The sequence below is a fragment of the Rousettus aegyptiacus genome, unplaced genomic scaffold (assembly GCF_014176215.1).
Source record: "Rousettus aegyptiacus isolate mRouAeg1 unplaced genomic scaffold, mRouAeg1.p scaffold_m13_p_10, whole genome shotgun sequence".
Classification (NCBI taxonomy): domain Eukaryota; kingdom Metazoa; phylum Chordata; class Mammalia; order Chiroptera; family Pteropodidae; genus Rousettus; species Rousettus aegyptiacus.
Genome location: NW_023416285.1, coordinates 89,974,789 through 90,000,911, shown reverse-complemented (window position 1 = coordinate 90,000,911; position 26,123 = coordinate 89,974,789). Strand labels below are relative to the sequence as shown.

The 26,123-nt window shown below is 43.2% G+C and overlaps 2 protein-coding genes across 4 annotated transcripts in view; one reads left to right on the top strand and one right to left on the bottom strand.

Annotated features, from left to right (window-relative positions):
- The window catches only part of PTER (phosphotriesterase related), a 52,214-nt gene that overhangs the window by 24,467 nt on the left and 1,624 nt on the right, over positions 1-26,123 (top strand). For all 3 annotated transcript variants that reach the window (XM_016150639.2, XM_016150640.2, XM_016150642.2), the window contains exons 2-4: positions 5,447-5,918; positions 7,251-7,516; positions 21,247-21,387. In XM_016150639.2, coding sequence (XP_016006125.1) covers positions 5,487-5,918; positions 7,251-7,516; positions 21,247-21,387 — 839 coding nt within the window. In that variant the 5' untranslated portion in view covers positions 5,447-5,486. The remainder of the gene's footprint in view (positions 1-5,446; positions 5,919-7,250; positions 7,517-21,246; positions 21,388-26,123) is intronic.
- Positions 20,952-26,123, bottom strand: part of RSU1 (Ras suppressor protein 1) — a 223,794-nt gene continuing 218,622 nt past the window's right edge. The window contains exon 9 of the mRNA XM_016150644.2: positions 20,952-20,970. Within this exon, the coding sequence (XP_016006130.1) occupies position 20,970 (1 nt within the window). The 3' untranslated portion in view covers positions 20,952-20,969. The remainder of the gene's footprint in view (positions 20,971-26,123) is intronic.

Genomic DNA, 26,123 nt, shown 5'->3' with positions numbered 1-26,123 from the left:
GAGAAATAACTTCAGGGCGGAGAAAAAGAGGTTGTAACTGCTGTACTGAGTAACTTGGTATGCATTTCACTCCCAGGATGAGATGAAATGTATGTTAAACATGCTCACAGCACCGAGTGTGGAACTTTCTTCTCAGAGTGAGCAGGGTTAGATCTCAGTTTTCCAAGTGAAGAAAAACATGAAGGTCAGTCCTGCAGACAGTGTTCTGACGATACTGCGCTTGTCCCCGCTCAGATGTTACTGCGACAAGCCGTGAGCAGTGCTGAGTAGAGACAGTGGGTTTCTCCTCCCCCGCCCCACTCTCCTTCCTTCCCCTCCTCCTCCTTCTCGCCGTTTCTTCTTATTAAGGAGAAAGTATTTTCAGTCTGTTGACTAAACGGATATGTTCAAGAAGCCAGTACGGTCGTGTACCACTTAGCGACAGGGATACCTTCTGACGAAGGCGACGTGAGGACAATTTCGGTGTGACGTGAGCGTCGTCGGGTGCACTTGCACGAGCCTCGCCGGTCCGGCCCAGTGCGCACGTCGGCCGCGAGGCACACGGCCTGTCACTCCCGGGCCACCGGCCTGCACGGCACGTCGCTGCGCGAAACAATGCGGGATGAAATCAAGCACGAGGGAAATGATGCGATCGAGAAACGGGGCCGACTGGGACGTGTGAGGCCGCTGTTTCACCGCACGCTTAAAAAAAAAAAAAAAAATGAAGCAGAAAGAGCACACGCTACAAGAACGATGAAGAGTACGGTGAACAGATAAGTCGGTATCGCGGTCACTTACTATCAAGTATTCTTGCTCCACGTGGCTCGGTGTGCCGCGCTTCCGTGCGACGGGCAAGGAGGCTGGTCGGCACCAGCACTGCCTCACGCCCGAGGGATGTGTTGCACCGACACGCGAGGGCAGCGGTCACGTCACCAGGTGGCAGGGACCTTCCGGTTCCATTACGGTCGTAGGGGCCCGCTGTCGTGTATGGGGCCCGCTGTTGACCGAAACGCAGTCACGTGGTGCGTGGCTAGTACTATCGATCGCAGTGTGTGTGTGACCTGAAGGGCCGGCCAGTTAGCACAGGGTTTGACTGAAGAGTCACTTGAGCCACAATAAGCCCAGCGTCTTCAATTGAACAGCCCGATTTAATGTTAGTGATTTGTGACATTAAAAATGACTTAAGCGACTTATCAGTTCAGGTGAACTGGTGTCGTCAAGGAGTGCAGGACAGGGAGGCTCGAGCTGGCCCGGGAGAGGGCACCCCCACCAGGCAGACCCCTCTGCGAAAGCCTTGTTCCAGGAGAGCCACTTCCCGGGTGGTCTCTGCCACCACCTTTATAGTTGTTATCTGGAATTCGGAAATATCTCCAGGCTGTTCTCTCTCACTTCCTTAGTCAAATAGGAAAAAAAAAAAAAAAAAGCTTGGGGATGAAACCTGCCAGTTTCCTCTGAATACACGATACAAGCTGCTCATTTATAGCTCTGAACGGTTTTGTTTTATTTACGTCACAGTTGGAAGAACTAGCCGGGTCCTGTCGTTGCTCAGTGCGCCGAAGTGACTGGATTTCTTTCTCTTTATTCGGGCACGGTTAATGACTTTTTTTGACAACGTTTAATAGGAAAAGTTATAAATCTCCACGCAGCAGAGCCCTTTAACCACAAGCATCCGGGCAGGTGCACACGTGGTCATGTGTCACCGTCATCTGGCCCTCGAGCCAATGCTGTTTGAGAGAAGACATGCCACAGGTTTGAACCTGCACATGGGGAGAGTATTCGAATGAGGTCTAAAAAAATATTACGTGGCTTTTAAAATATTTGGGTTATAAATCCGATGTTGGGTTTAAGGGCAGTGTTCATAGAATACCACCACTCTGTGATGTAACCCGTAAAAAAAAACAAAAAAACAAAAACAGAAGTGCGCACACATTTGCACCGACTGGCACTTTTTTCTCAGGAGTCTCCTTACCGGGGAGAAACTTTATGTTATGGCACCAGCAGGTCCAGGTAGAAAGTGCCATCGGCTGTTCCTCTTACCACTTCGGTTTCCTCACCGTCTCCACCGGTGTCGTCTCAGACCAGGCTGCCACACGCCAGCCGAGCAACGCCCGCCGGACCCTGCTCTGTCCCTTCTCCACAGGGCTGTCCAGGTCATGGCTCCCCCTGCGTAATTCTCCGAACGTCTTCCCATTGTTTATAAGTCAGGGTTTGATCAGGGAAAGCAGAAACCGTGAGCGAAGTGGCCTGAGGGCTGCGTCATGAGGATGACAGCTAACGCAGTCGTTAGGGACGTGAACGGGAAACGAGCTCGCCAAACATCGACTTGCCCGTTCGACCACTGCATCTGACGTTGTGAAGAGGGACCTTCGGCCAGGTCCGAGACTGAGCGCGGCAGGGGCAGGAAAGGCACATTAAGTCCGTGACACAGGGAGGACAGTATTCCGCACTGAAGAGACATCGCGCTCATTCACGTGTAAACTATCCAGGGAGCCCCACCCTCAGAGACGTCCGGTGTAACCGAGATGGATAGCCATCCTCGGTAGACTAAAGTCTTCAGCATGATGGCCAGGATGAAACGGCTGTGGCGGCATCTCGGTGAAGCTAAAGCTGCCCCCAGTCTGCATGCCCACCGCCAAATCTCCAATGATTTGGCAGATTTGCTCTATATTTTATAAAAACTGAATTCGTGCACTCATTTTCAAAAAAGACTCTGGTTTCTAGCTCTGTGCTGTGGTACTGTTCTCGGATTTTCTTCTTTTGTTTTTCTCTTCCCCTTCAAAGTTCTATGTTCTTCTCTTGATTCTGCACCCATGGGAATTCCAATGGCTTTCCCTTTGACCGGGCTGTAGCTTGCAGACCGTCCTCAGTCTCTCGTCCTCTGAAGTGCGACAAGCTTTTGACGGGCGTGTTCACAGTGCCCGCAGTGACCCCTTTCCACGCCGCCTTCTGTGCGCGCGAACGCTGAGAAGCTTCTCGTGGATTTCCTGCAAAATGCTCGGGACCTGCTTTTTTTCCCGGGGGTTCTGCAGGGCGGCGCTCGCTGTCCGTCACTGTCCTCCACGTTCTGGGAATCCTCATCCCTACGGGGTGGGGGACGGCCATTTATAGGCCCTGGCTGCAGAGTGAGTGCAACTTCCAGACTAAGTGTGCACCGTATGCCCCCCAAGCCGCGCAGAAGCCAACATATTTCATTGCACTACCAGACGCGTTCCCGGTTCGACCCGTGTTGCCTACAGTGTGTTCGTCAGCCTTTTCTTACCCTTTAAGTAGGGTGTGCATTGCGTGTGATCACAGGGAGCACCCACTAATTCTGCCCAAGAGCGTTCAGAGGGATTTTCCACAAGACATGACATTTCTTAAATGGTTTTTTTTTTTTCGCATGAAAACTCACAGCTTGTGAGCTTGAAACAGCGACACTGCTCTTTCAAATGTATGTCAATGAAATAGGCAGTTGGGTACTTTTCTAGTAAAAGAGATAGTGTTTTACCAGTTTGTCCAAGTTTCCGGCCCCCGGTGACTCTCCAGAAACACATCTGTAAGACCATCACCCAGAAGGAAGGAAAGAGCAGAGGAGGCCCCATGAAAGACGCACTGTGAGTGCATCGACTGAAGAAGGAGCTGGCTATGCGGTCCTTGCTCAGTCACAGCCCAGAGTCCGTTCCTGGACACCACCGCCCCATGTGTACAGTGACTGGCAGCCACACAGTGATTCTCTAAACGGAGACCGTCTTCCTCCGTCACGGCCACCATGTGAATTATTTAGATGTTGGACGCTTGGCTTGCCAAAGAGTGCTATTGACCAAAAACAAACGGCCATGCTAGCTACTAGTCCAAAAATTCTCCGTTCAGCAGTCTAAATCGATCATTTATACATTGTAACCCAATCGGCATCACACACCTGAGTTCCAGATGACACCAGAGGCTTGATGTAAACTGGCCTTTAACTCAATGCTCCCTTTTCTCCAACCCCGACTTGCCTTCACTTTGTCTTAGGTACGCACTTTGCTCACTACGAATTTGTCCTATACCCACGGCTCCCTCAAATGATCTCTCTAATCAATCACTCCCTTTGAAAAGAAATAACCTGGGAGATATGTAGTCGTTCCCACAACTAGCATAAAAACAACACAACAACAAAAACAAAAACGAAACAAAAAAAAAAACAACAAAAAAACTCTACTGTTTGTGGAACGTCTGCTATGTGCCAAGCACTTTAACAGGTCTAACTGAACTGTTATGAAAGCCTAGAAAACGTAAATTGTTACTCTGACGACATACGGATGGGAAAACTGATGCTTAGAAAAGTCAGGGAAGCCCTTCGAAGGGATGCGGGGAAAAGTGATTTCAGACTGTCTTTTCGAGGACCAGTCTGAGAGCTTCCAAAGGCCCTTTCCCTGCAAGTTTTCTTCACTGTCCTCTGAGTGCGTCTGGCTGGAGTGCGGTGTGGGAGGAAGCATCCTTTCTGGTGCGAGTTCTGCTCCTGGCCACCTTTGGTAGTGTCTTTTTTCTTTCCAGGTGAGATCCCTTTATCTCGGAAAGGTACTTTCCAATGCAAGTGCTGGAATCGGGGGTTCTTGCTGTTACTGATGGAAACTTGGTGAAAACTTAATTGATGTTACAAATGAAAGTAAATAGAGGATAAATAGAGAAATATCTTCATAGATAGAAGATTCAATTTCAATAAATCGTAGTTGCTTTCATAACTAAGAATTTTTGCTTTTATTTTTGAAGTGTGCCCTAGACAAAATAAAACATCTATAGCGGAGAGGTTTGTTTTTTTTGGCTTTTCTTTTTTTCATTATTAAAACCAGGTGTGCTCCCCCAAGTTGTTCTGTAGGGAATAATCTGTGAAATCATCAAGGTCAGAGATTTTGTCTTATTCTTCTTCCTATCACCAATTTCTGGCATGTGGTGGACCTTCTTGAAAGTTTGTTCAGTTGGATGGTAAATGAAGAATGGAATCATCAAAAGCCCCGGTATATTTAATTTAGCTGAAAAATAATAAATGACACAGTTCTGATACATGGCTAGTTGTGATATAAGTTGTTGATTATGCAGAATATTTTTAATAGAGATTATTGTTGGATTATCCAAGGAAGCATAGCTATGACTAATGAGATAAAATTAAGCAAAAGAAAAATGTGAACCGAGTATCAAGAAATATTTCCAGTAGATGAGGCCGGGATTTAATCAGGCAGAGGAGTCCCAGTGGAAGTGGTTGGGGACATTTAACACCATGCATGTCACTTAGAGCTGCAGTGAACTTAACACGATTAACAAGGGACCGACTCCAACTTTGGCAGAATGATAAGTGAGATCGTACCTCTAGCTCCATTGATTCTTTCTTACGCAGGCCTGCATTCACAGCCTCCCACCCCCCTATGGAAAGAATTTGTGTGTGTGTGTGTGTGTGTGTGTGTGTGTGTGTGTGTGTGAAATTTTCTGATTATTGTTTTCTTTCTTCCAGAAAACACTCTTTCTAAAGAATCTTCTGGGCGCCATCAGAAATGTCTCCCTTAAGCGGCAAAGTCCAGACCGTCTTGGGGCTGGTGGAGCCGAATGAACTGGGCCGCACCCTGACCCACGAACATCTGACAATGACCTTTGACTGCTCTTACCACCCACCGCCTCCCTCTCACGAAGCTCTCTCTCGGGAGCCTATCGTAATGAAAAATTTGTTTTGGATTCAGAAGAACCCTTACTCCCATAAGGAGAACCTTTGGCTGAACCAGGAGACGGAAGCCGTCAAGGAAGAGCTGTTGTATTTTAAAGCCAGAGGCGGAGGGGCCGTGGTGGAGAACACGACCACGGGGATCGGCCGCGATGTGCAGACGCTGCGGCGGCTGGCGGAGGAGACGGGTGTCCACGTCATCTCGGGAGCTGGGTTTTACGTGGATGCGACTCACTCCTCGGAGACCAGAGCCATGTCGGTGGAGCAGGTAAAACGCCCGACGACCCTCGACTGTGTGTGTGTGTGTGCGTTTCAAAATAGCCAGAACTTCAGAGGCCGGATTATCCCCGCGTGTCCTCTGCCTTTGGCGATGTCGCTGGCTCAGAGGTGGCTGAGCATACTACAGAAATTCGCTGGCTAGCAAAGACATCTCTGCCCACTGAGATCCAAATTAGGAACGTTTCATTTCGTAAAGAAAGAGTGTCAAGGAACGAGAGCTTGAGGCACTGGTCACTGCAAAACTCAGCATCTTAATACTTAGATTCATATAGGTCACGTCTGTGCTCAGGGGCGGGGCCTCGATCTGTTTGTAAACCTTCGTTTTCCACGATAAGCTGCAGTTATGCAACGTCGAATTTTCTTTCTGGATTTCATAAGAACCAGCAATAAAAATTCACTGTAGGGTGAAACTTGGCAGGCAGAGACTTGGCACATTTGCAAATATGTTTCCTTTGCCTTTAACAAAACAGGAGAGGTGGAAGAAAATCCAGTCTCCTGTTTTTGTCATAATATCTTCAGCGAGAATGGGCACAGGGAATAAATCTTACAGGAACAAAAAAGAACAACTAAGCAGCAAGCATCTTTTGCACGTGTATGTGCTCTCTTTCTATACGTACACGGCTGTGTTTAGATGTGTTTAGACGTGTTTATATTCATACCTATCTTCCGTAGTGTGTCAAGCTGCAGAATCAGTTCATCTTTAAATACTTTGTGTTTCAGAATTTTAAGTGCATTATTTTTTAATCAGGTCCTTCCCTTTTTATATGTTTATTTGTTTTGAGGACTATCACGATGTCAGCAATTGCACGTTCTCCCAGCCACTCTTAGCAGTAACTATACATATGACAAAAAAATGTAAAATTAGTATCACGTGCTGTGAATTTTCTACGCTGCATAGGATAAAGGACCTCATAAATAAGGGAGAATTAAAGAATTACTTGACATAGTTCGCATGGGTTCAGCAGCAATCTTTTTATGTTCTAGATGCTCCTCAGGTTAAATTATAGTTTTTCTTTTTTTCTCATCTAAAAGTACTTTCATTAAGTCACATTTTTTCCCCCTATAGTTTCCTAAAGCCATGACTTTCTTGTTAAATGATTGCAGTAAGACATTACTGAATCTTTGATTTAGAATAATTCGTTGAGTTTGAGATTTGTCCAACAAAACGCCTTTCTCCTTGATCAATATTAGCTGAATAAATGATGAATACATTTTTAAAATAATCAATGAGTAAATGAATAAATTCATTCGCACACCGTGCTAACTCTACGTTGATAAATTCCACAGTCTATCATATATTTTCATTCCCACCCTTCCTTAGCTGACTGATGTCCTTGTTAATGAAATTCTCCACGGAGCTGATGGGACCAGTATCAAGTGTGGCGTTATTGGAGAAATCGGTTGCTCCTGGCCTCTGACTGACAGTGAAAGGAAGGTTCTCCAGGCGACGGCTCATGCCCAGGCCCAGCTCGGCTGTCCTGTTATCATTCACCCTGGAAGGAAGGCGAGCGCACCCTTTCAGATCATCCGCGTACTGCAAGAAGCAGGTGCAGACATCTCCAAAACAGTTATGTCGCACATAGATAGGTAAGCGGAATGTACGAATTAGTGCGAACCACCCGACAATTAGGGATGAAGAGATGTGTAGGGGCCAGCAACGCAGTTGACTCTATAAATATGTTGGCTGCTTTTAATTTTATGAACAAGCCTAACGATCTTGTAAAGGCTACACATTAGCCTTTAGAGTGAATTGATTAAGGAATTAACACAATACCGATATGACCAATAATATGTGGCAGTTACTTCTAAATTCGGATTCCGGGATATGACGTAGCTTTCTTTGTTTCTGGAAGACTTCTGCCATTGTTGGAATGTTGCTTCATCTGCATTTTTTCTTATATTGGCATCATAAACTCCAATTTGATATAGATGTAGGATCTGATTACCAGTCCTCCATGTCTCTTAACATTTCCTTCATATTTCCTTCCGTTTGCATCTTTGAGCTACAATTTCTTCAATTCTGTTTTCCCATTTACTACTTCTCTCTCCAATGGCATCAATCTGTTGCTTGGCCTATCAATATGGTTTATAAGACTAAGAACTACAGCTTTTTCTATAAGTTCTATTTGTTATTTTTTAGATCCGCTTGGTTAATTTTGATAAATTTTTTCCCTTCAACACGTTTTCAATTCAATTGTTAAAAATATTAAGCATACGATGTTTACCTTATAATTAATAAATCTAATTTCTATTGCCTTTTTACTCTGGTTTTATACTTTGTTGACTCTTCTGGCTCTCATTAATGTGAGCTGTTTTCTTTGTATTAAATTTTTTAATATTATGATCTTAGATTCCTTAGACATTATTATGAGACCTGGGTTGGGAATTTTTTTTTTTTTCTTGTAGGCAGTTAGGGGGCATTACCAACCTGGTACTACTCTAAGCTAAATTAAAAAAAAAATTAATTGCGGTAAACGCACTTAACATAAAATTTACCATCTAAGCCATTTTTAATTGTACAGTTCAGAAGTAAATATATTCGCATTGTTGTGTAACTAGTCTCCAGAACTCTTTTCATCTTGCAAAACCGAAACTCTATACCCATTAAACAACACCTTCTTATTCTCCCTACCCCTGGCCCATGGCGGCCAGCACCCTACCATCTCCCTTTATTAATCTGACAGCTCTAGGTACCCCGTACGAGTAGAATGAGGAAGTATTTGTCTTTTTGTGACTTTTTGAACTAAACTTTTGACTCGAGGGGCTCAGGACTACACAGGTGCTATGACTTCTGGTCCCTGAACTCAGTGAGTGCAGGCTATGCTTACGGGATCTCAGGGGGTACTTTTTTCAACCTGCTTCCCTTTCACTAAAAGACGAGACTGAGAAAAGACAGAAAACCTCCAAAGACTCCCTCTGTGGGACAGTTTTTACCTAGTTCATCCACATGGATGTCATCTTTTGGGGGGAGGAGTAGCCCCTTTATGTACCTGCAGAGGCTGAGTCTCCAGGTTTCCTCCCACCCGACTCCAGCCCTGGCTGTCTGTCGCTGGACCCATAATGCCCCCCCCCACCTCCTAGGAAAATAATACCTCTGGGTTTCCCCTTACTCCCTGTTTTCTTTGCTTTCCTGTTGTTTCTGCATCTCGAGCAAGCCCTTTACTTTCCCACCAGCTCAGCCAAGTATTTAAAACTATGATTTTTCCCCCCCTTTCATATATATTTTACATACCCTATGCTTTAAAAGCTTTCTGCGAATGTTTAGTCTGCCATGCTGCTTGAAACTGGCTCATAATGCTTCTTAAAGAAGAGTCTTTCTAGCCCTATCTGTTTACAGTGAGACATTTAGGTAAGTTAGAAAACTATGCTTGGCTCTAATAGGAAATGCACTTTCATTGGAAACTGTAAAATAAGCCTTAACTTTCAGCACAGTAGAATTTTTTTGCTCATAAAAACAAACTATATGTGTATAAATATATACATATACATATGCACACACATATGTACATATATTATGTAATATAATATATATTATATATTTATTCCTTGCTCTTAAAATCAATATAAAATAAATATATGTATTCCTTGCTCATAAAATCTAACAATATATAGATGTACACATATACATATATATGTATATACACACACACACACACACATACGTACATGTATTTTCTTTTAAACAATAAATCTACATTATCTGATTTTCATTGGCTGCCATGTCAACGCCTTCCTCTAGGACGGCTCAGGGTGCAATGGGGAGGTTGACCTGACATCAGACACACTCTGAGCATCCTAGAAAATCCTGAGGCCATTTCTGGAACAGCCACCCACTCTGTATCTATAATAGGGATATTTCAGGGTTCCAGTACCTGGCAAAGAAATACACAGAAGCATGAACATTTCGGTGGAGAGGCAACTGGGGAAAACGGCTTTAGAAAAAGTAGTGCATTTGGAAAAACAAACTGAATAAAGTAACAAAAAAAAACCGTGGAGGCAGATGCAGGCAACTTTAGCTTTTTGATGCGACTGTTCACAGCAAGACAGTCGCCAGCCTGAGTCTGACTAGGTCAGCCTTTCACAGGCTCTCTGAGGTCTGCTGGGCCGCACACGCACAGTCTGATCTGCACTGAAAGGGCAAGGACTTCTGCTTTTAAAATGGGGACAAATCACAAAAGGGCATGTATTTCATGCAACAAAGTGCACAGGCGATGGACAAAAGGGAAAGGCACCCTGAAAACCAGGCCTCCAAACAAAACAAAACAAAACCAAAAAGGGAACCAGAAAGTAATTTTGTTTCTCCTACTACGTTTTTCACGCATAAAAAGAGGTTTTGAGCCCACTGGCCGCTGTGATTGCAAGGGGACACGTCAACGATGCTCTGCAGCCCGTTAGACGCTGGGCTTCCTAGCAGGACTGACGCTCAGCCCTGACCGCCTGTAAAACTGTTCATTTGTCCCCTCGAAGGTGGGATTTCTATCAGTTGAGAATACAAAATAAAATATTCCAAGATGTCTGTCCATCATCACAATGAAATAATTAAATGTTTTTGAAAGTATATAAATCTTCACCATCATTCATGCATAAGGCACCTTAAAATACATGCAAGTAGACACACACACACACACACACACACACACACACACACACAACCAGCAACAACAACAACACTGCTTTACGGCTGTCCAAAAGGACCAGCTGGGCCCCTGAGAGGGAAGAGTTAACAAAGGGCCATCACCTTAGGACACCTCTGAACCATACTGCTGTCATGTGACCATTTGTGACCTGCTTAAGGTCATTTACCTGGAGATAACAGCCTGACAAGATAAATCTGCTTCTGCGTCCAGGCCCTCTCCTCACCATCTGTTCTCTGGAAGACATACAGGCCTGTGGAAGTGCCCAGGGACAGCTGTGACTTTAACCCTAGGGGACCTCGTAGGGGGCTGCCCTTGACAGCCACAGTCACCCAAAGTCAACATTTATTGGAAAATAACACCAGCATTTATATGTCCTTTTTGGGCTTTTAATCCACAAAGGCTTTATGCTTTTTAATCATTTATTTATCATTTTACTACCTGTTAAAACTAGCCACATTTCCAGGTGGCATATAATCACAGCACTGCCTCTGCCCTCGGTCTAATACGGCCTATACGCGATTGAAGAAGACACCCCACGGACAGTCTTCTGAGACCCATTTCCAAGGACATTTTATCCTTAATGTGCTATAGAGTAGCTGTAGGTATTTTTATGACAACATAATTCTTTCATTACCGAGGACAGCTGGGTAAAACAACATGGCCGGAAGGGATCTGGGTACTAGTTAGCGGTTACATCGTGGGTGCTCGGGAAAGCACCAGATAGGCCTCGATCTTTTTTCTATCTGGTTATCCATTTAACAAACCAAAGGGCTCTGATGGAAATCCGGGACTTGGATAAGTTCGAGGAGGCACACGGTCATAATGAAGTGCAGGGAAAGAGCACATCTCTCTTTGAAAACTGGTCCCTGTAGAATGTTAACGTATTTGACCCAAGTGTTTCTGAGAGAGGAAAGGAACGGCGCAGAGGATGGACTAACAGCACATTTCCTTCTCTTTATCTCTGATTGTTCATGCCAAATCCACCCAACTCTTAAAAGGGTACAATTTTGATATATTTTTTCATGCTCCTACTTAGATGAATCTGGCTCTCTCCCTTCCTCCCTCCCTCCCTCCTTTCCTTCCTTCCTTCCTTCCTTCCTTCCTTCCTTCCTTCCTTCCTTCCTTCCTTCCTTCCTCCCTCCCTTCCTTCCTTCCTTCCTTCTCCATATATTTATTCTGTGCCTAATTACTGTAAACCAGACACTGGGAGGTAACAGGAAGCAAGACCCATTCCCTGCCTTCAAAATGATTATTTAATAATAATTATGGTGACTTTTAACCTTCAAGTTGTCTTTGAAAAGCCACTAGAAAATGATTATCTGGTATTTTGGGAATGAACAGTTTTAATTCTTATGAATATCAGTGAATTAATATGAAAGCACTCAAAAACAATTCCAGGCAAATGTTTGGCAAACCTAAATTCAGCAAAATATCTCTTTCTATTTAAATAGTAGCACTTTTAAAAAGAAAAACTGGAATGTTAGCCACGCGAAATGGCTTAAACACTTAAAATTCTGTGCATATGGTGCTATATTTCTTAAAAGTTCGTTATCAGGATTACGTATATGCACACGTTACGTACATAATATACAGTATGCAGTGAAAGGACTGAGTGTGTATTGTCTGGTATATGCGCTGTGCGGAGTATGGATAGTAAAGGCAACTTATCTAGTCATACTGGCTTAGTTCCAACCACGGGATGACAAATGAAGAAATTAACGCAGGCAACAAAGCAGGGGCCTGGTAAGCAAGCGAACATTTTTCAAAGAAAACATTAACTCATACCACTTCCTTTTTTCCCATTTACGAACGTCCACTGACCGTTCTTCTGTTATCACTACGGCAGACGATAGGAAAATATTTTTAAAACGCGGATGCCTTTAAATGCCATCGTGGCTACTGTGTATATCCTTGGGTATGACTGTGGCTAAATTTTACCTGAAAATCTACATTGGTTTGCAGAGCATACGCAGCGGACAGAGAAACCCAAACCTTGAATACCGTTCGGGTTGAAACTGTGTGATAATGGCAGCAGAGATGCTTTCATTAATGTGACATCTAGTCTAAACCTGCGTGGGAGAAGGGCTGCTGGAGTCACGGTGCCTCATTCTGGTCCCGACACCGGCACTTACTTGCCGCATGACCTTGCATGACCTTGAGTCCTTTGCCCAGCTGTCACAAGGGGTCAAGGCGAATTATTTTTAACTCTTAAGGCGCTATGCAAATTTCTCCCCTTATCGTTTAAGGCGGACTTTCTTTCATAGGAAGGACTCTTTTAAAAAGAAAATCCAGACGGATGTTTGATGAATTAAAATGTTGTGAAGCTTTGTAATATATAGGAAAGTGCTAACTGGAATGCAATTAAATTGTGCTGATAATTGATATTTGTCGACTATCCCAAATTGCATCCTTTAACGGAGACAATGAGGCAGACCCAGCCAGCGTCTGTCCAGGGGCCAGTGCAGGCACTGGGCATGCATTCTCTTAAGTACATTATACCCACCAAAACTTTCCGCTAGCAATTTTTTTTCTTCTGAAGCAATTTTTCATGACTCTGACACCATTCCCATGAAATGTGACATTTTAACAAATAGGATTGCCATGTCTATGAGATTTATCTTCACTCTCCTCAATACCATCGCTCCTTGAACTGTGTATCGCCTTACATGAAAAACGCAGCATCTTTTGTACGATGTGGCAGCTGGAAAGTTCATGTGATAAAAAGCCCTTCCTAAGGTATATAAACCACAGCGTGTATTTTAATCTAACGTTTTAATTATATTTCGCCATTCAGAGCCAACTTCTGGCTTTGGTCTAATTTGAACCAGGGTTTTTCTCTCTTGCAGCCATCTGTTCCTTTTGCTTAAGCCTACACTTAAGTCATAATATTGAAAGTGTGACATCATTCCTTCCTATGATGTCATTAAACATCTCTGTACTATGGAGCCAAGCAGTCACAGAACGGAGCAAAGCAGAGGGAAGACGCTTGCTCAAACACAGGTCACGAGGAATAGAATAAATACCTGGCCACCTAAAGTATTTTTCTGTTGCTTTTCAGAGATTCTCAGTTCTTCTCTCACATCGAAAAGAGTGTTCCATAAAAGTAATCCCTCAACACAGAAAGAAGGCTATAAAAAAAGATAAACGAATCTTTAAAATGCCTACGTAAATGACGATATATTTGTGTATTAACGTGAATGTACCATTTTAATTTCTGGTTTTGCGTTTGTGTGAAACCAAAGTTTCTGGTAAATATTTTATTGAAGTAACAGATTTACTTTCTAACCAGAGACAATGTTTTGGCCACACATTACAAAAATTACATGATTCTATTTAGTATCCATTTTGACATGAAAATAAATTTATTAAAATTTATCGATTAATTTTTCAGATTTTATAATTAAGGTCAAACTGCCCTTAGCAGTATAATGTACATGAATAATGTTTTAGAATTATGTTAACGTTTATTAGATTATAGTAATTTATATATTAGTTTCTTTTAAACATTACATTATAAATATTTTAAAATTCACTTTCGGTTATTACATTAATAGTCTAGGTGAGTTTAAGAAATCTTCTAAGGAGTTGCTGAAAAACTCCCATAAAATAATGAAGACGCTCACATTATACCATCTGTACAAATACCTATTGGTTTTACATGGAGGAATTCGACAGTGTAAATAATTTTTTATAATTATAAGTCACGAAGTTCAACATTGCTTTGACTAAATCGCTTGTATTTAAGCATCCATTTATTATTGTATTTGTATGTCAATTAAAAAAAAATCATTTTGTTAAGTTCGTATGTTTTAGCCTTGAAAGTATTCTGCGCTTCTGTGTGTTTCAGCCCTGAGCTAGTCTGGCCTCAAATAAGAGCGCCCACATAGTGCTCACCCACTGGGCCCGGGACGTCACAGGCGCAGATGGCTGATGAAACACATCAAAGTCACAGCGCACGCACTGAGAAGTGCACGAGGCTAGGAGTAGAAACGGCTGGGTCCTTGATCACTTGAAAGATCCAAGCTTTAGTTTCTTCCTTTACTCAGGACCTTACTGTGCAGCCTAACCGTCTCGCCAGCTCATTCTGGGTTTCAGAACCTGCTCCTTCCATGTTCTTCGTATCATTTAATGAGACCAGTATCTAATCAACTGCTCGAGATGGGCCCTGGATTCTCCTCCTCCAGCCCTCTCAGGATGGGGACAGTGCTTCACGGCGTACTCTGCCGGCTGCTTGCCCTACTCTGGTCAATGACAGCATCATACACCCAGATGTTAGCTCAGAGTCCTCCCTCCCCTGCACCCCACATGACAAGACCTGCCTACTTCACTGAGATCTCGGTATATAACCCCTCCTACCCATGCCGCTGTTGTGAACTTAATTCAGGCCCTTATCAGTCACCTGAACTACTGTAATAGTCCCCAAACAGGAGTCAGTCCCTTAGCCTTGCTCCCTGATCTAACCTCCACATTGCCAAGACTCTCATCTTTCCAAATGCGAACCTGACTACATTCCTCTCTTTGTACTATATACACTCTTTGATGGTTCCCCGTCGAGTTCAGCACAAAACCCAAATGTCTTGGTCATCTGATCCCCACCCATCCCTCCAACTCATCTCCCACTGTGTTAATAATACACACCCGAAATTTGGGCTGAAGCCACACTGACCATGACTTTGAGTGCCTCTGCCGACTGTTCTTACATGCTTCTCACACACACTGGTCCCTTGGCTGTGAATACCCCATCCTCCTTTATCTACCTGACAGCGTCTTTCTTCAAAATGCAGCTCATCAGAGGTTGTCTTCTGTACAAAGCTTTTCCTGAATGAGCCAAGCACTGTTTGCTCTCTCCTTTTTCTTCACGGTAGCCTAGTTCCTAGAAGTACTTTAATTCTTACACACAGTAAAATCTGTACAGCGATTGTTCCCATGTGTCTTTTCCTTAATAGACATTGAACTTCTTGAAGGATAGGGCTGTGTGATTTTTGTCTTTGTTTTCTTAGGTTATATCTCAGAATAAGCAGATGATAAACAATGTCTTACTGGATGGATGAATGGGTGAGTGGGTGGATAAATGGATGGATGGATAGATGGATGGATGGGTAGGTGTGTGGATGGGTGGGTGGGTAGGTAGGTGGATAGATGGATGGATGAATGGATGGATGGATGGATGGGTAGGTGTGTGGATGGGTGGGTGGATGTTTCTTCCCTCATGAATGTTAGTTCTCATAATTATAAACTCATCCTCAGGAACAACAAGCTCTTTTTTTTTTTTGTCTCTCAACAAGTGATCTCCTGTATTATCCATCTCTCACCGAATACCCTCACCTAACCAACAATTATCTGAATAGTTTTCTTCAAGACTCAACTCAAATGAGTCACTCCTTTCGTTATTCTTTCACAATACTTTGTATCCATTTGCACTATAAAAAACTTTCACCACACTTATTTGTAATTATTAGTTCAAATATGTATCTCCTTTTCTAGACTTTAAGTTCCTTGAGATACCAGCTTCAATTTCTAACTCATAACTGTATTCCCAGCACAGAAGCATGCATAAGGTAGGTGATAGTACAAGACAGTAAATGTTTGCTATATTAATTCATGAAAGTGTGCTTGAATATATGAAATGAAATAATGTATTTGAGAGTTATTTGAAACTGCAAAGCCCAAGACAAATGTAAAGTACTGCTATCATCTTTGATCACACCCACGAATCACATCCTCTCCTCTGCTCCTGAGTTCTTTCTACCTAGATAGCCCACAAACCCTTGTCTCGATTATCACTTCACACAGACCTCCTAGTTCCCATTCAGAGCGCATTTCTGACATTAAACTAACCCCCTCAGCACCTGGATAAGATCTAGACTAGAAAGAGGTATGAAAAAGAGAATCAACCGTCCTGCTATACCGCCGGCCTTAAAACACGAGTAAATGACAACCATATTCTGAAAACGAAGACAGCCAAATCACTTCAGACACTATTTTTTTTTTTTAGCCGATGTCAATATAGCTGTTGTAAATTTTTATCTGTTCTTTATATTAAGAGAATATATAGTCTCTTCATATATAGAAATTTGCTTGTTACTTGAGGAGCAAAAGTGCAAAACATGTGACGGAAGAAATAACATAATATGAATGACAAGAACAAATACTTGATACCAAAATCTCATCTTCACCTTGGGAAGTCCCGTGATATTTTAAAAATGACATTGCAACCACTTTCTCCACCTTGAAGAAGGAAGTTCCTCCAGTGTGAAATGCAGTGGCTCTTCTGCATCTCACAGTCACCTCAATGATTGGTTAGGGCAAGAGGTGAAAAGTACTTACCTTAAAGGCTGGAGAAGATCGGAATAAGAAGAAATATCATTATTACAGATAGAGAATATGGAATGAGTAGCACCGGCCGAGGCTGACACCTCCACTTGTTTGAGAAGTGCTGCGAGGTCACTGATCCCGGCTTAATCCTGATCCCAAAGACGTCAAGTGCTGTACCTTTTCCCATGGTACCATGGTGACATCTGGGGTCAATCCTTTCTCCAAGGGAAAAAAAGTCACTTGCATAAATGCAATCTCAATAGCACCTTGACAGTCCCTGGAAGTCATCCAACTGAATGTCAGTTTAATGTGCTTAAGTCACCTTGTTAGACATTCACAGTGCGGGGCACCCTAGGATGTCTGTGGCGGGTGGATTTCTCTATAGGTAAGTGCTGGTGAGAAGGAAGGGAGCTGCTGGGGGGTAGGGGGTACTCCCATCACAGAAGGGGCAGCACGGGCTAAGAGCATGGCTTCTGAGGACAGACACAACCTGGATTTATCATACCTCCTCATTTCGGAACTTGAGTTACTCATCTTTTCTGAGACTTAGTCTCCTCGTCTGTAAAATGGGAACGATCATAGCTCACTCATATGGTGTTTGTGAGGATTGAATGAGAGAGGGCAACTTTAAACACCTGATGATGATCAAGTGTTTATTATTCTTGCTTCACCTGCTTTTCCCATCCTACCCCTCGTGAACATCTAATACCAAATTCTGTGTTTTTCAGGAGCTATGAAAAATATGCATGATCACTGACACTATTTTCTCCACATGGATTTTGCACTTTAGTAAAGAGATTTAAGTGAATTCATTTCTTAATTTCCTACACACTAATATTCAGTTATCCAGAGGGTGTCATATCACTAAATGTCAGTAAAAAATAATATATTTATCTATACCTCTATGTATGATAGGCGTATATATATTTATACATCCTGGATTTTTAATGACAACAAATTCATCTGCTTCCTTTTTTAATTCCATTTTCTATACTATCCAAAATATCAGTATAATTGCTTCTGTTCTGAAGAAACCTTCTCCCTTACATGTGGCTACAAAAATTTTAAGTGTTTTACAGAGGGGCCACTTCCCCCAGAGTCACTCTCCTTTCTATATTGCTGTTCTACAGGATAAGAATTCCCAGGTGTTACTACCAAAACTTACATGTGTAGATGAATATTATGGAACATGTTAGTCTTCCTCTAGAAAGGTCTCTCTACCTATGAAGATATCTTTCAGATAACATTGATAAGATAGGTCGCATTTATATATAATTGATATCTAGAGATGTGGATCCTTACATTCCCCCTTCCTCTCTTGGATGAGGCTGAGTAAGACCACCTCCTAAGAGATCATGCAGGGCCTTGCGGGCCACCGTAAGGCCTTGACGTTATCACCGAGGAAAATGGGAAGCTATTGGTTGGTTCCAAGCAGAGGAGGGACCTGACATGACTTAGGCATGAAGACGGACTTAGACTGCTGCATTTGAATAGACTGTAGCAGAACAAAGGTAGAAGCAAGGAAAGTAGCTGGGAATCTATTACAGAGATCCTGCAAGAGATGGTGGTGATTTGGACCAGGAGAGCTGCAGGCAGGTGGATTCTGGTTGTAATTCGAAAGTCAAGCCTGGAGTCTCTCCTGATGGGCTAGATGTGGAGTATGAAAGAAAGCAAGCAGTCAGGGACGATGACAGGGTTTGGGCCTGAGCAACTGGATGGATAGAAAAGCTATCGGCTGAGATGGTGGAGGGTGTCAAAGCAGGTGGCTTAGGGTGGCCGATGAAGGGCTTGGTTAGGGAAGTGTTTAACTCGAGCTATCTGTTAGACAGCCAAGTGGAGGTGACAAGCAGGCAATGAGACGTGCGGGTCTGGGCTTCAGGAGAGAGGTCTGGCCTGATGGTAGAAGATCCTTAACACACGCCCATCAGTGTGTATGAGGCTTAGAGCAATGTCGAGCTCCTAGTCAGGACGTGAGCAACGGCTATGCTTAGTACAGTCCCTTCTCCTCCTGTGACCATGTCATTCAAATTATAATGGTCAAATCTTCTTTATTACATGTACTTGCTCTTGAAGTAGCAATTAAAGACCTCCACAAAGTAATCCCTTCTTACTCTGGGGGTTTATCACCCCCTTTGATGGTAAAGTCTCCATTTTTCAAGTGTTAAACTAGGGAGGGTACTATGGGGAGGGAATTAAATTGCAAAATAAATTTTTTTTAAAAAAACCTGATGTGTACAAACAGTCCATGCAATTCTCAAAAATGTCATTTGAGTACAAAATATTTAGCGAGAGGTGAGGTCACACAGTATGTCAGTTAAAAGGGTAGATTCTAGCCTTGAAATGAATCTTTACTTCAGCATATCACCTTGATGAGTATCTAATCTCTCAAGTCCCAATGTTGCCATCTGTAAAAGTGCTACCGGATGGGACTGCGGAGGGTATTACGTGAGATGAGAAATACAGTGCACGTCAGAAACTCAGGAAGTTTGCGTAATTTGTTAACCATGATTATGTCGATGACGTTGAGCAACTTCGCGTATTGTTTTCAGCCGGATCCAAGACGAAAGATTTTCCTACGGTTTTTCACTTACTGTGGAATTTTTATGGAACGTATTCTTCCATAGATCACTTACAATTTAGAAAACCTAGTCTCAAGGCATCGGACCCAAAGAAGGAAACAGACATTAGGAGAGCAGAAAGAAGTATCTGACCCAACCTGTTACTGGCACCTCCATTTCCCCTGACTCCCCCCAACCGCAGTGCCTTGCTTCTCTGGGTAATGAACAAACTGAACGAATTGACTTAAAAGGAAAAACACAAAACTTATCTCTTCCCCCATATGCTATTTTACTTGTATATTTTGTTTTTAAGCATGGTTCATTGGGGGAAAACAGAATATGTTTACTATGGAAAAACACATACTCTTTAAAGCCTAGTGATTTTGGAAGCAAAAGATGGTCTCCATGGTAAGAAGATGGAAAAGGAGTAGTTATTAATAGAAGTCAGCACAGAACTAATGCACATTTCATAGTATAAAGATATTTTAGCCTCCCTGCCTAAAACAACATTGTGAACCCTAAGTTATGCTGAACTGTGGTGAACGGGATAAAAAGGAGCCAGCTACACCGCGATTGCTCTGAGTGAAAGTCAATAATGAACTCCCAGAAAGCGTCTCAGGACAGCACAGACCTCTCGCGCTCATGACACTCGGAGGTTTAATTGGTCCTCCTACGGTTTGGAAGAAAGGCTGCGAAAACACTTCTGACCTCTTAGAAGCAGACGTATAGACTTATAAAAGTGCTTTAATCCTTGCATCATGGAGCTGCCAAAGTCATAGTGTATTGGAGCAGATTAAAGCCAAATAAGACGATGACCGGCTCACATTCCAACTCTTCTTCCGGGCCAGTCTGGGATCCGAAACGATCACTCCTTTTATCCAGGTCCTTAATTCCCTGTACACAATGTCTAATGGGGTGCATTTTTCCATCTCATTTTCCCATATTTATTGTCTTTTTGCAGAATGCTTTTATTTTTTTTCTTTTGTTCTTCTTTCTCTATGTGTTTGAATTTCTACCATGGTTTTTTTTGGGGGGGCTAACTTAATTCATCACTTTTCTGCTTGCTATAATCTAAATTTCTTGAGGTCACCTACTCTTGCTCCAGACTCTACTCCTCTGTTTGTTTACTGTGCTTATTTACGTTTCTCTGCATTCCCATTCATTTACGTAGTCTTACATCATAAAATACTGATATTCTTATAGGCTTCGCTACTCAGACGAGAAGATATCCACAGAAATCATCATAAATAAATTAAAAATAAGCACACTGGGACATAAATATCTGTAGGAGTATGGCCTCTTTTTAAAAAGCTGCAATGATAGCTACGTAGGCTTCGAAATTAATTCTAGAACCACATCGTGATCATCGCAAGAAAGTGACCCTCTTACCTTACCTTAGCTTCAGGTTTTACCCAGGTGTCACTCACCTCATTCACCATGACCGATGCCAAACTTCCTTTGCTGCTTTCCACAGTTCACAGCTGTCCTGCTAAGGATTTTCAAACGTTTACGAACCATATCCTGAAGAATTCTGTAGGAGAATTACAAAGGTATTTTTGAATAATGGTAGCATAAGTAAAATGTCTATAGTTTCTTAATACTTTAGATGGGAAAAATTCCCTTTTGGATGGATAAATTCTTTTATTTCTGGTGACAACGTGGACCTACTATTTTATAGTCACGACGTCTGAGCCAATTCAAAAGTTGTCACTAAAGCTATGTTTCAGGACATGATTAAAACTTTTAATCCGTGTACATGGGAAACAGGCTGTCAGTAATAACAATATGTCTGTCTTATTGTCTCTAGGACTATACATGATAAGAAGGAACTACTGGAGTTTGCTCAACTTGGCTGTTACTTGGAATATGATCTCTTTGGTACCGAACTCCTTCATTACCAATTCAACCCAGATATTGACATGCCTGATGATAATAAAAGAATTAGAAGGTAAATATGATTAAATCCCTCACAGTGTCTCCTTTTGCCAGCCCATTTGATTTTCATATCTGGGTGGGTATTAGCAAAGACTCCGAAAACAGTAAGCAGATGGAACCAGAGACTTGTAGAGAAAAATATATTAGTGCTGTTTCAGGGAGAAAATCTCTATATATTATTTCAAAAAGAAAATGAGCCATCCAAAGTAGGCAAAGGCTTAGCAGAGCCTTAGAAGTTCAGTGCTCATGGGCAGCTGACAGAGAACACAGATAACACTCAACCCCTGCCACAAAATAAGAGAACAAAAGACATTTTCCTCCTCTTCTCTCTAATAAAGTACGATGTTTCTTCTCTAGGTTGATCATGCTAAAGTCGTAACTTCATGCAATGAATTTTTGAAGTGTTTTATTAAAAATATTCACTAAAGAGTTGTTGCCGACTTAAATGCTATAAGCATAATGTCTTAAAGACCAAACTTCATATGAAATCCTACCTTTCACAGCTGCCTGACGTGTAGTGAAAGCAAACAATGTATAAGTCTGTGACCAAGCGGGGAAATCAGGGGAGTCAGAGATGGACTGCGACCTGGTTTGTCTTGGTTACATGGTTGGTTACATGGTTGGTTACATGGTTGGTTACATGGTTGGTTACTTGGTTGGTTACATGGTTGGTTACTTGGTTGGTTACTTGGTTGGTGATACGAACAGTGAACGCATCACGTTAGGGAACCTCGGAGGAGAAATAAATTTGAGAACGGCAAGGATAACGAGCCTGGGATAGCCAGGTGTTGCTACCCAGCGGGGCCCTTGGATGAGTGTGAAGCCCGGAGGAGAGACTTGGACAGAGACATAAGTCTAGACACTGTTGGTTTCTACGTGATGGTTGGAAGCGTGGCAATGAATGAGGTCACCCAGAGAAGAGCACGAGGACAGAGCCCTGGGGAACAGACACATGTAAGGGATGGACTCGGAAACAGTCACTCGAGGACAAGCTCGGAAGTCACAGAGTGAAAAGAATATCAGGACGTACGTTAAGGAAGTTGGTGGAGAAGCGGGCAGAAAGCAGAAGGGCCGCGACACTCGTAATCGGTGGGAGATGTCAAGTGAGATGAAGACCGAAAAGTAGCCCCTGGATTTCACGACCAGGAGGTTCTCATTTCACAATGAGAAAGTACAGTTTTTGGTAGAGAAGGCCTGAGGAACAAATAAATGAGGAAGAGAGAGAATGGGGAGGTCATCCTTTCAAGAAGCTTGAAAGGGAAGGGAACCAGGGGTGTCGGGCTAAAGCTAGAAGACAAGACAGGACCAAGGGAAGGCTTTGTTAGGAGATGAGCAATGTGTATGTGGCTGAGAGCAAGAACAGAGAGGAAGTAGGTAGCGCCCATCCTGCAGGCTTGTCACAGAATTTATACGAAATACAGCATGCTACGTTTTTAGCTGAGTGGCTGGTGCAGAATATGGTAGTGGTCAATAAATGTTAACTTTCAAAAAAAATCTGGATAAGAGATACAAAGCAAAGCTCCTAAATAGACAGATGGAATCTGGGAGGCAAATAGAAATTTAGTTAAAAGAAGGTTCCCGTTATCCACTGAACTGAGAGGAGACGAGGCAAGCAAAGGGGTGAATGCAGATAAATGTCTTGGTTGGAGAAACAGGAAACTGAGAACACGTGCCCTCTATGTTCTCTAGAGTGCCGTGAAGTAGGCACGGTTACCCCCTGAGAAAGAAGGAGTGGATCCAGGGCCGGACCTTGCAGAGGAGGATGCCGGCTGGGAATGGATGCTGAGTGAATGACACACAGAGAGAGAGAGATGACATGTCGTGCGTAAGACCCAGTGGGGGCTGGAGATCATGACTGAATGACTGCGTACGGGCACCAATGCTCACGATCTGCTGATTATTTTCCCCAAAATGTCTTGTATCTTGGTAGTTGGACCAAAGAAGCTCTGTGAGTAGAACTAAACAAATAAATAAATAAATAAAATAAGGTGAATAATAGTTGCAGAGATCAGAGGTTGGGATTCTGTCTGAAAAAATGAGGCTGCTCGCCAAGGGGACAAGGCAAGGGCTGAGATGAGGGTCGTGAGGAGCTGGAGGGAAGGAAGCCCAGGGGGTGGCAGGAAGGTCTGCAGCAGGACCAAACCACTGGGAGCTTTAATGAAGTGGGGAGATAGATACGGATAGTAGAAGAGGGTGAGTGAACGGGGGGGAAAGACGTCACTGGTGGTCAGGGTAGGAACGTGAAGACTGAGAACTCAGAGAGGAAGAAGTAGTTAGCGCTCCATGATGACAAGGACCAGAACATGGTTACGCGTGCGGAAAAGTGGCCGAAATGAGAATAAGCAAAACCGGGGGAGAGAATCGATGTCCAGAAACGCCGAGGCTCCAGCAGCGATGGCTGGACACACGCATGCTGGGGTCGAGGGGACGGTCTGGAGCCCGTGGCCACCCGGGCCATCGCCCGTCACGTCCGTATGCCTCGTGCTGTCCCTGTGCACTGGGCTTCCTCCCTGATGACCTCGTTCACAGTAAGACACGCTTCAAGTTTAGTGTCATTAAGAGAGAGCTAGTGATCAGTGTTCAACACTAGTTACATAAAGTTGGAGACACTCGGCTCTTCGCGAGCAAACTGCTTTGACAGTCCTGACCAATGAAGCTGGGTCTTTCTTTCTCCTTCCTTTTTTTTTTTTTTTTTAAACTACTCAAACCAATGATCTGATAAACAGATATATTGTTTCTTTTTGTTTTATGATTTCGAATTACTGTCCAGGAACCTCATTCAAAACAGACAAATAGGTGCCCCTAGTGCCCTACCAGTTTAGCCCATACTCAGAGGTGAGGATTGTCTGGAATTTAAAATGGGGTGGTAATGGTAGCTTTTGATTATCTTCCATGATCTCAAAACCGTGATTTCCTGATGAATATCCTCAACGCGTGTGTTACGATTCACCTTGGAGATAAGACGTTAGCTGCCAGGACCTTCGTAGCAGTGAGGTGTGTCTCTGGCATCCCTGTGCCTTCCATGAGGCTCCCAGACCTTCTGGGATAAGAGAGAGGGGTTCCGCAGAAGGAAATATGCAGGATGGTTGGCCAATAGCGACCCCAGGATTCCTTCTCAGCTCCTTTTGGTTATTAATTCGAGAATTAGAGCTTAATAAGGTCAGCGTTCGCTGTACCAAATAGAAGCATCCCCGATGTAGAGAAATAACATCAAAAAATTATATTTAATATATGTGTGTTCACGTGTACTTATGTGGATGTGGATGTACACATACTTAATCTTCCTTAAATTAAAACCATGCGTTAGGTCGCTTGACTGGAGTATAGCTCTCGGTAATTACTCAGCGACATTTCGGGCTGTGTGTGACCCGGGACCCTGGTCCCCCACCTCTGGGGCGCTTGCCTTTCCATCACCCGCTGACAGTCCTTCCCCGAGCTCCAGTCGTCTTAAAGCTTGAAGTGTGAGAACAGAGAAGCACGCTTCTGCCTACCTCTGGTTTCCAGCACCAGAAATCTGTGTCTAACACCTGTTTTCAATCTTATGCTCCATTTCTCAAATCTTATTATATCTCTGCCTTTTCACACTTTGTAGTCTCTCTCTAATATTTGTTTGCAAAACACTAACTCATTTGTATTTCTATAATTACTGTGATTTTTTGTCTTCTCATCTGTAGTGGTTCCTCCCTTATGGCGGCATCTCTGGAACTACTGTTCTCTCTCATAAAATGGCCCAGCGAGAGAGATGATCTCATTTCAGGAGTGACCGGGCAGTTTTCTTGATAGTCAGGATGTAATTATGTTTCTAGAGCCATAACATTATCTTTCTCCTAAGATAACTAATCTCCAGATACTTGACTTAATAAGTTCTAAGGATTCCCATTTTCAAACGAGTGTCTTACTCATTTTATTCTTTCCTTAATACTTACTTCACAATTCAGTAACTCTGGGGTCTGACATGAGGCCTCCTGCAGGAATTTTTTTATCCGTAAGATACGCCTCTGTAGTAATAAGATACCATTTTATTTTCTCAAAGAGACAAAAACTTGGGGAAATGCTAAGAAGATATAAGGCGGAATGTGTACCCTAAAATTTCCTGTAACAGGATACCCATTTTTTAGTTGTGGATCGAGGTCTGTCACACTGTTTCAGCGTCCTGTCTGCATTCTGTCAAATCTTTCTCTCCTTCATTAATCGTCACAGAACTCTCTCAGACCATTCCCTTAAAGAGGGTTTGCTCTGAAAGTAATTGAAGATCACAACTTTCAGACATTACACACATTTTAAAGAGGCAAAGAACCATGGTGGCCCAAGAAGCCCTCCAAGAAGCCATCCCTACACGAATGTAGGGATCTAGAGAAAAGGCCCAGGTTGGCTCTTCTTCTCTCTCACTTGTATCTCTTTGACCGGCAAACACAAGATCTAATCTTTGACTGTAATTTTTTTAAAGCGTATGTTCCCAGAGGGCGGGGCTTTGTGCCTGAGTCTTTTGAGTGGCGGCCCACATTTTGCTCACTCTAGTAGTTATTAGAGGACTCATGCACTCGAATGCCGAGAAATGCTATCGAAACGAACACGACACCCAGATGCACTTGAGAATCTGGAGACTAACGAGACCTTGTAACAGATGCCAGCGGAGAGCCACTGTCTCCGAGAGTTGCCTCCTGCCATAGGAGACCCATGGAAGTCAACACAGACACTGCCCGGAGCCAAGACACATACAGATGGTGGCTGTCCGGAGGTGACTCACGA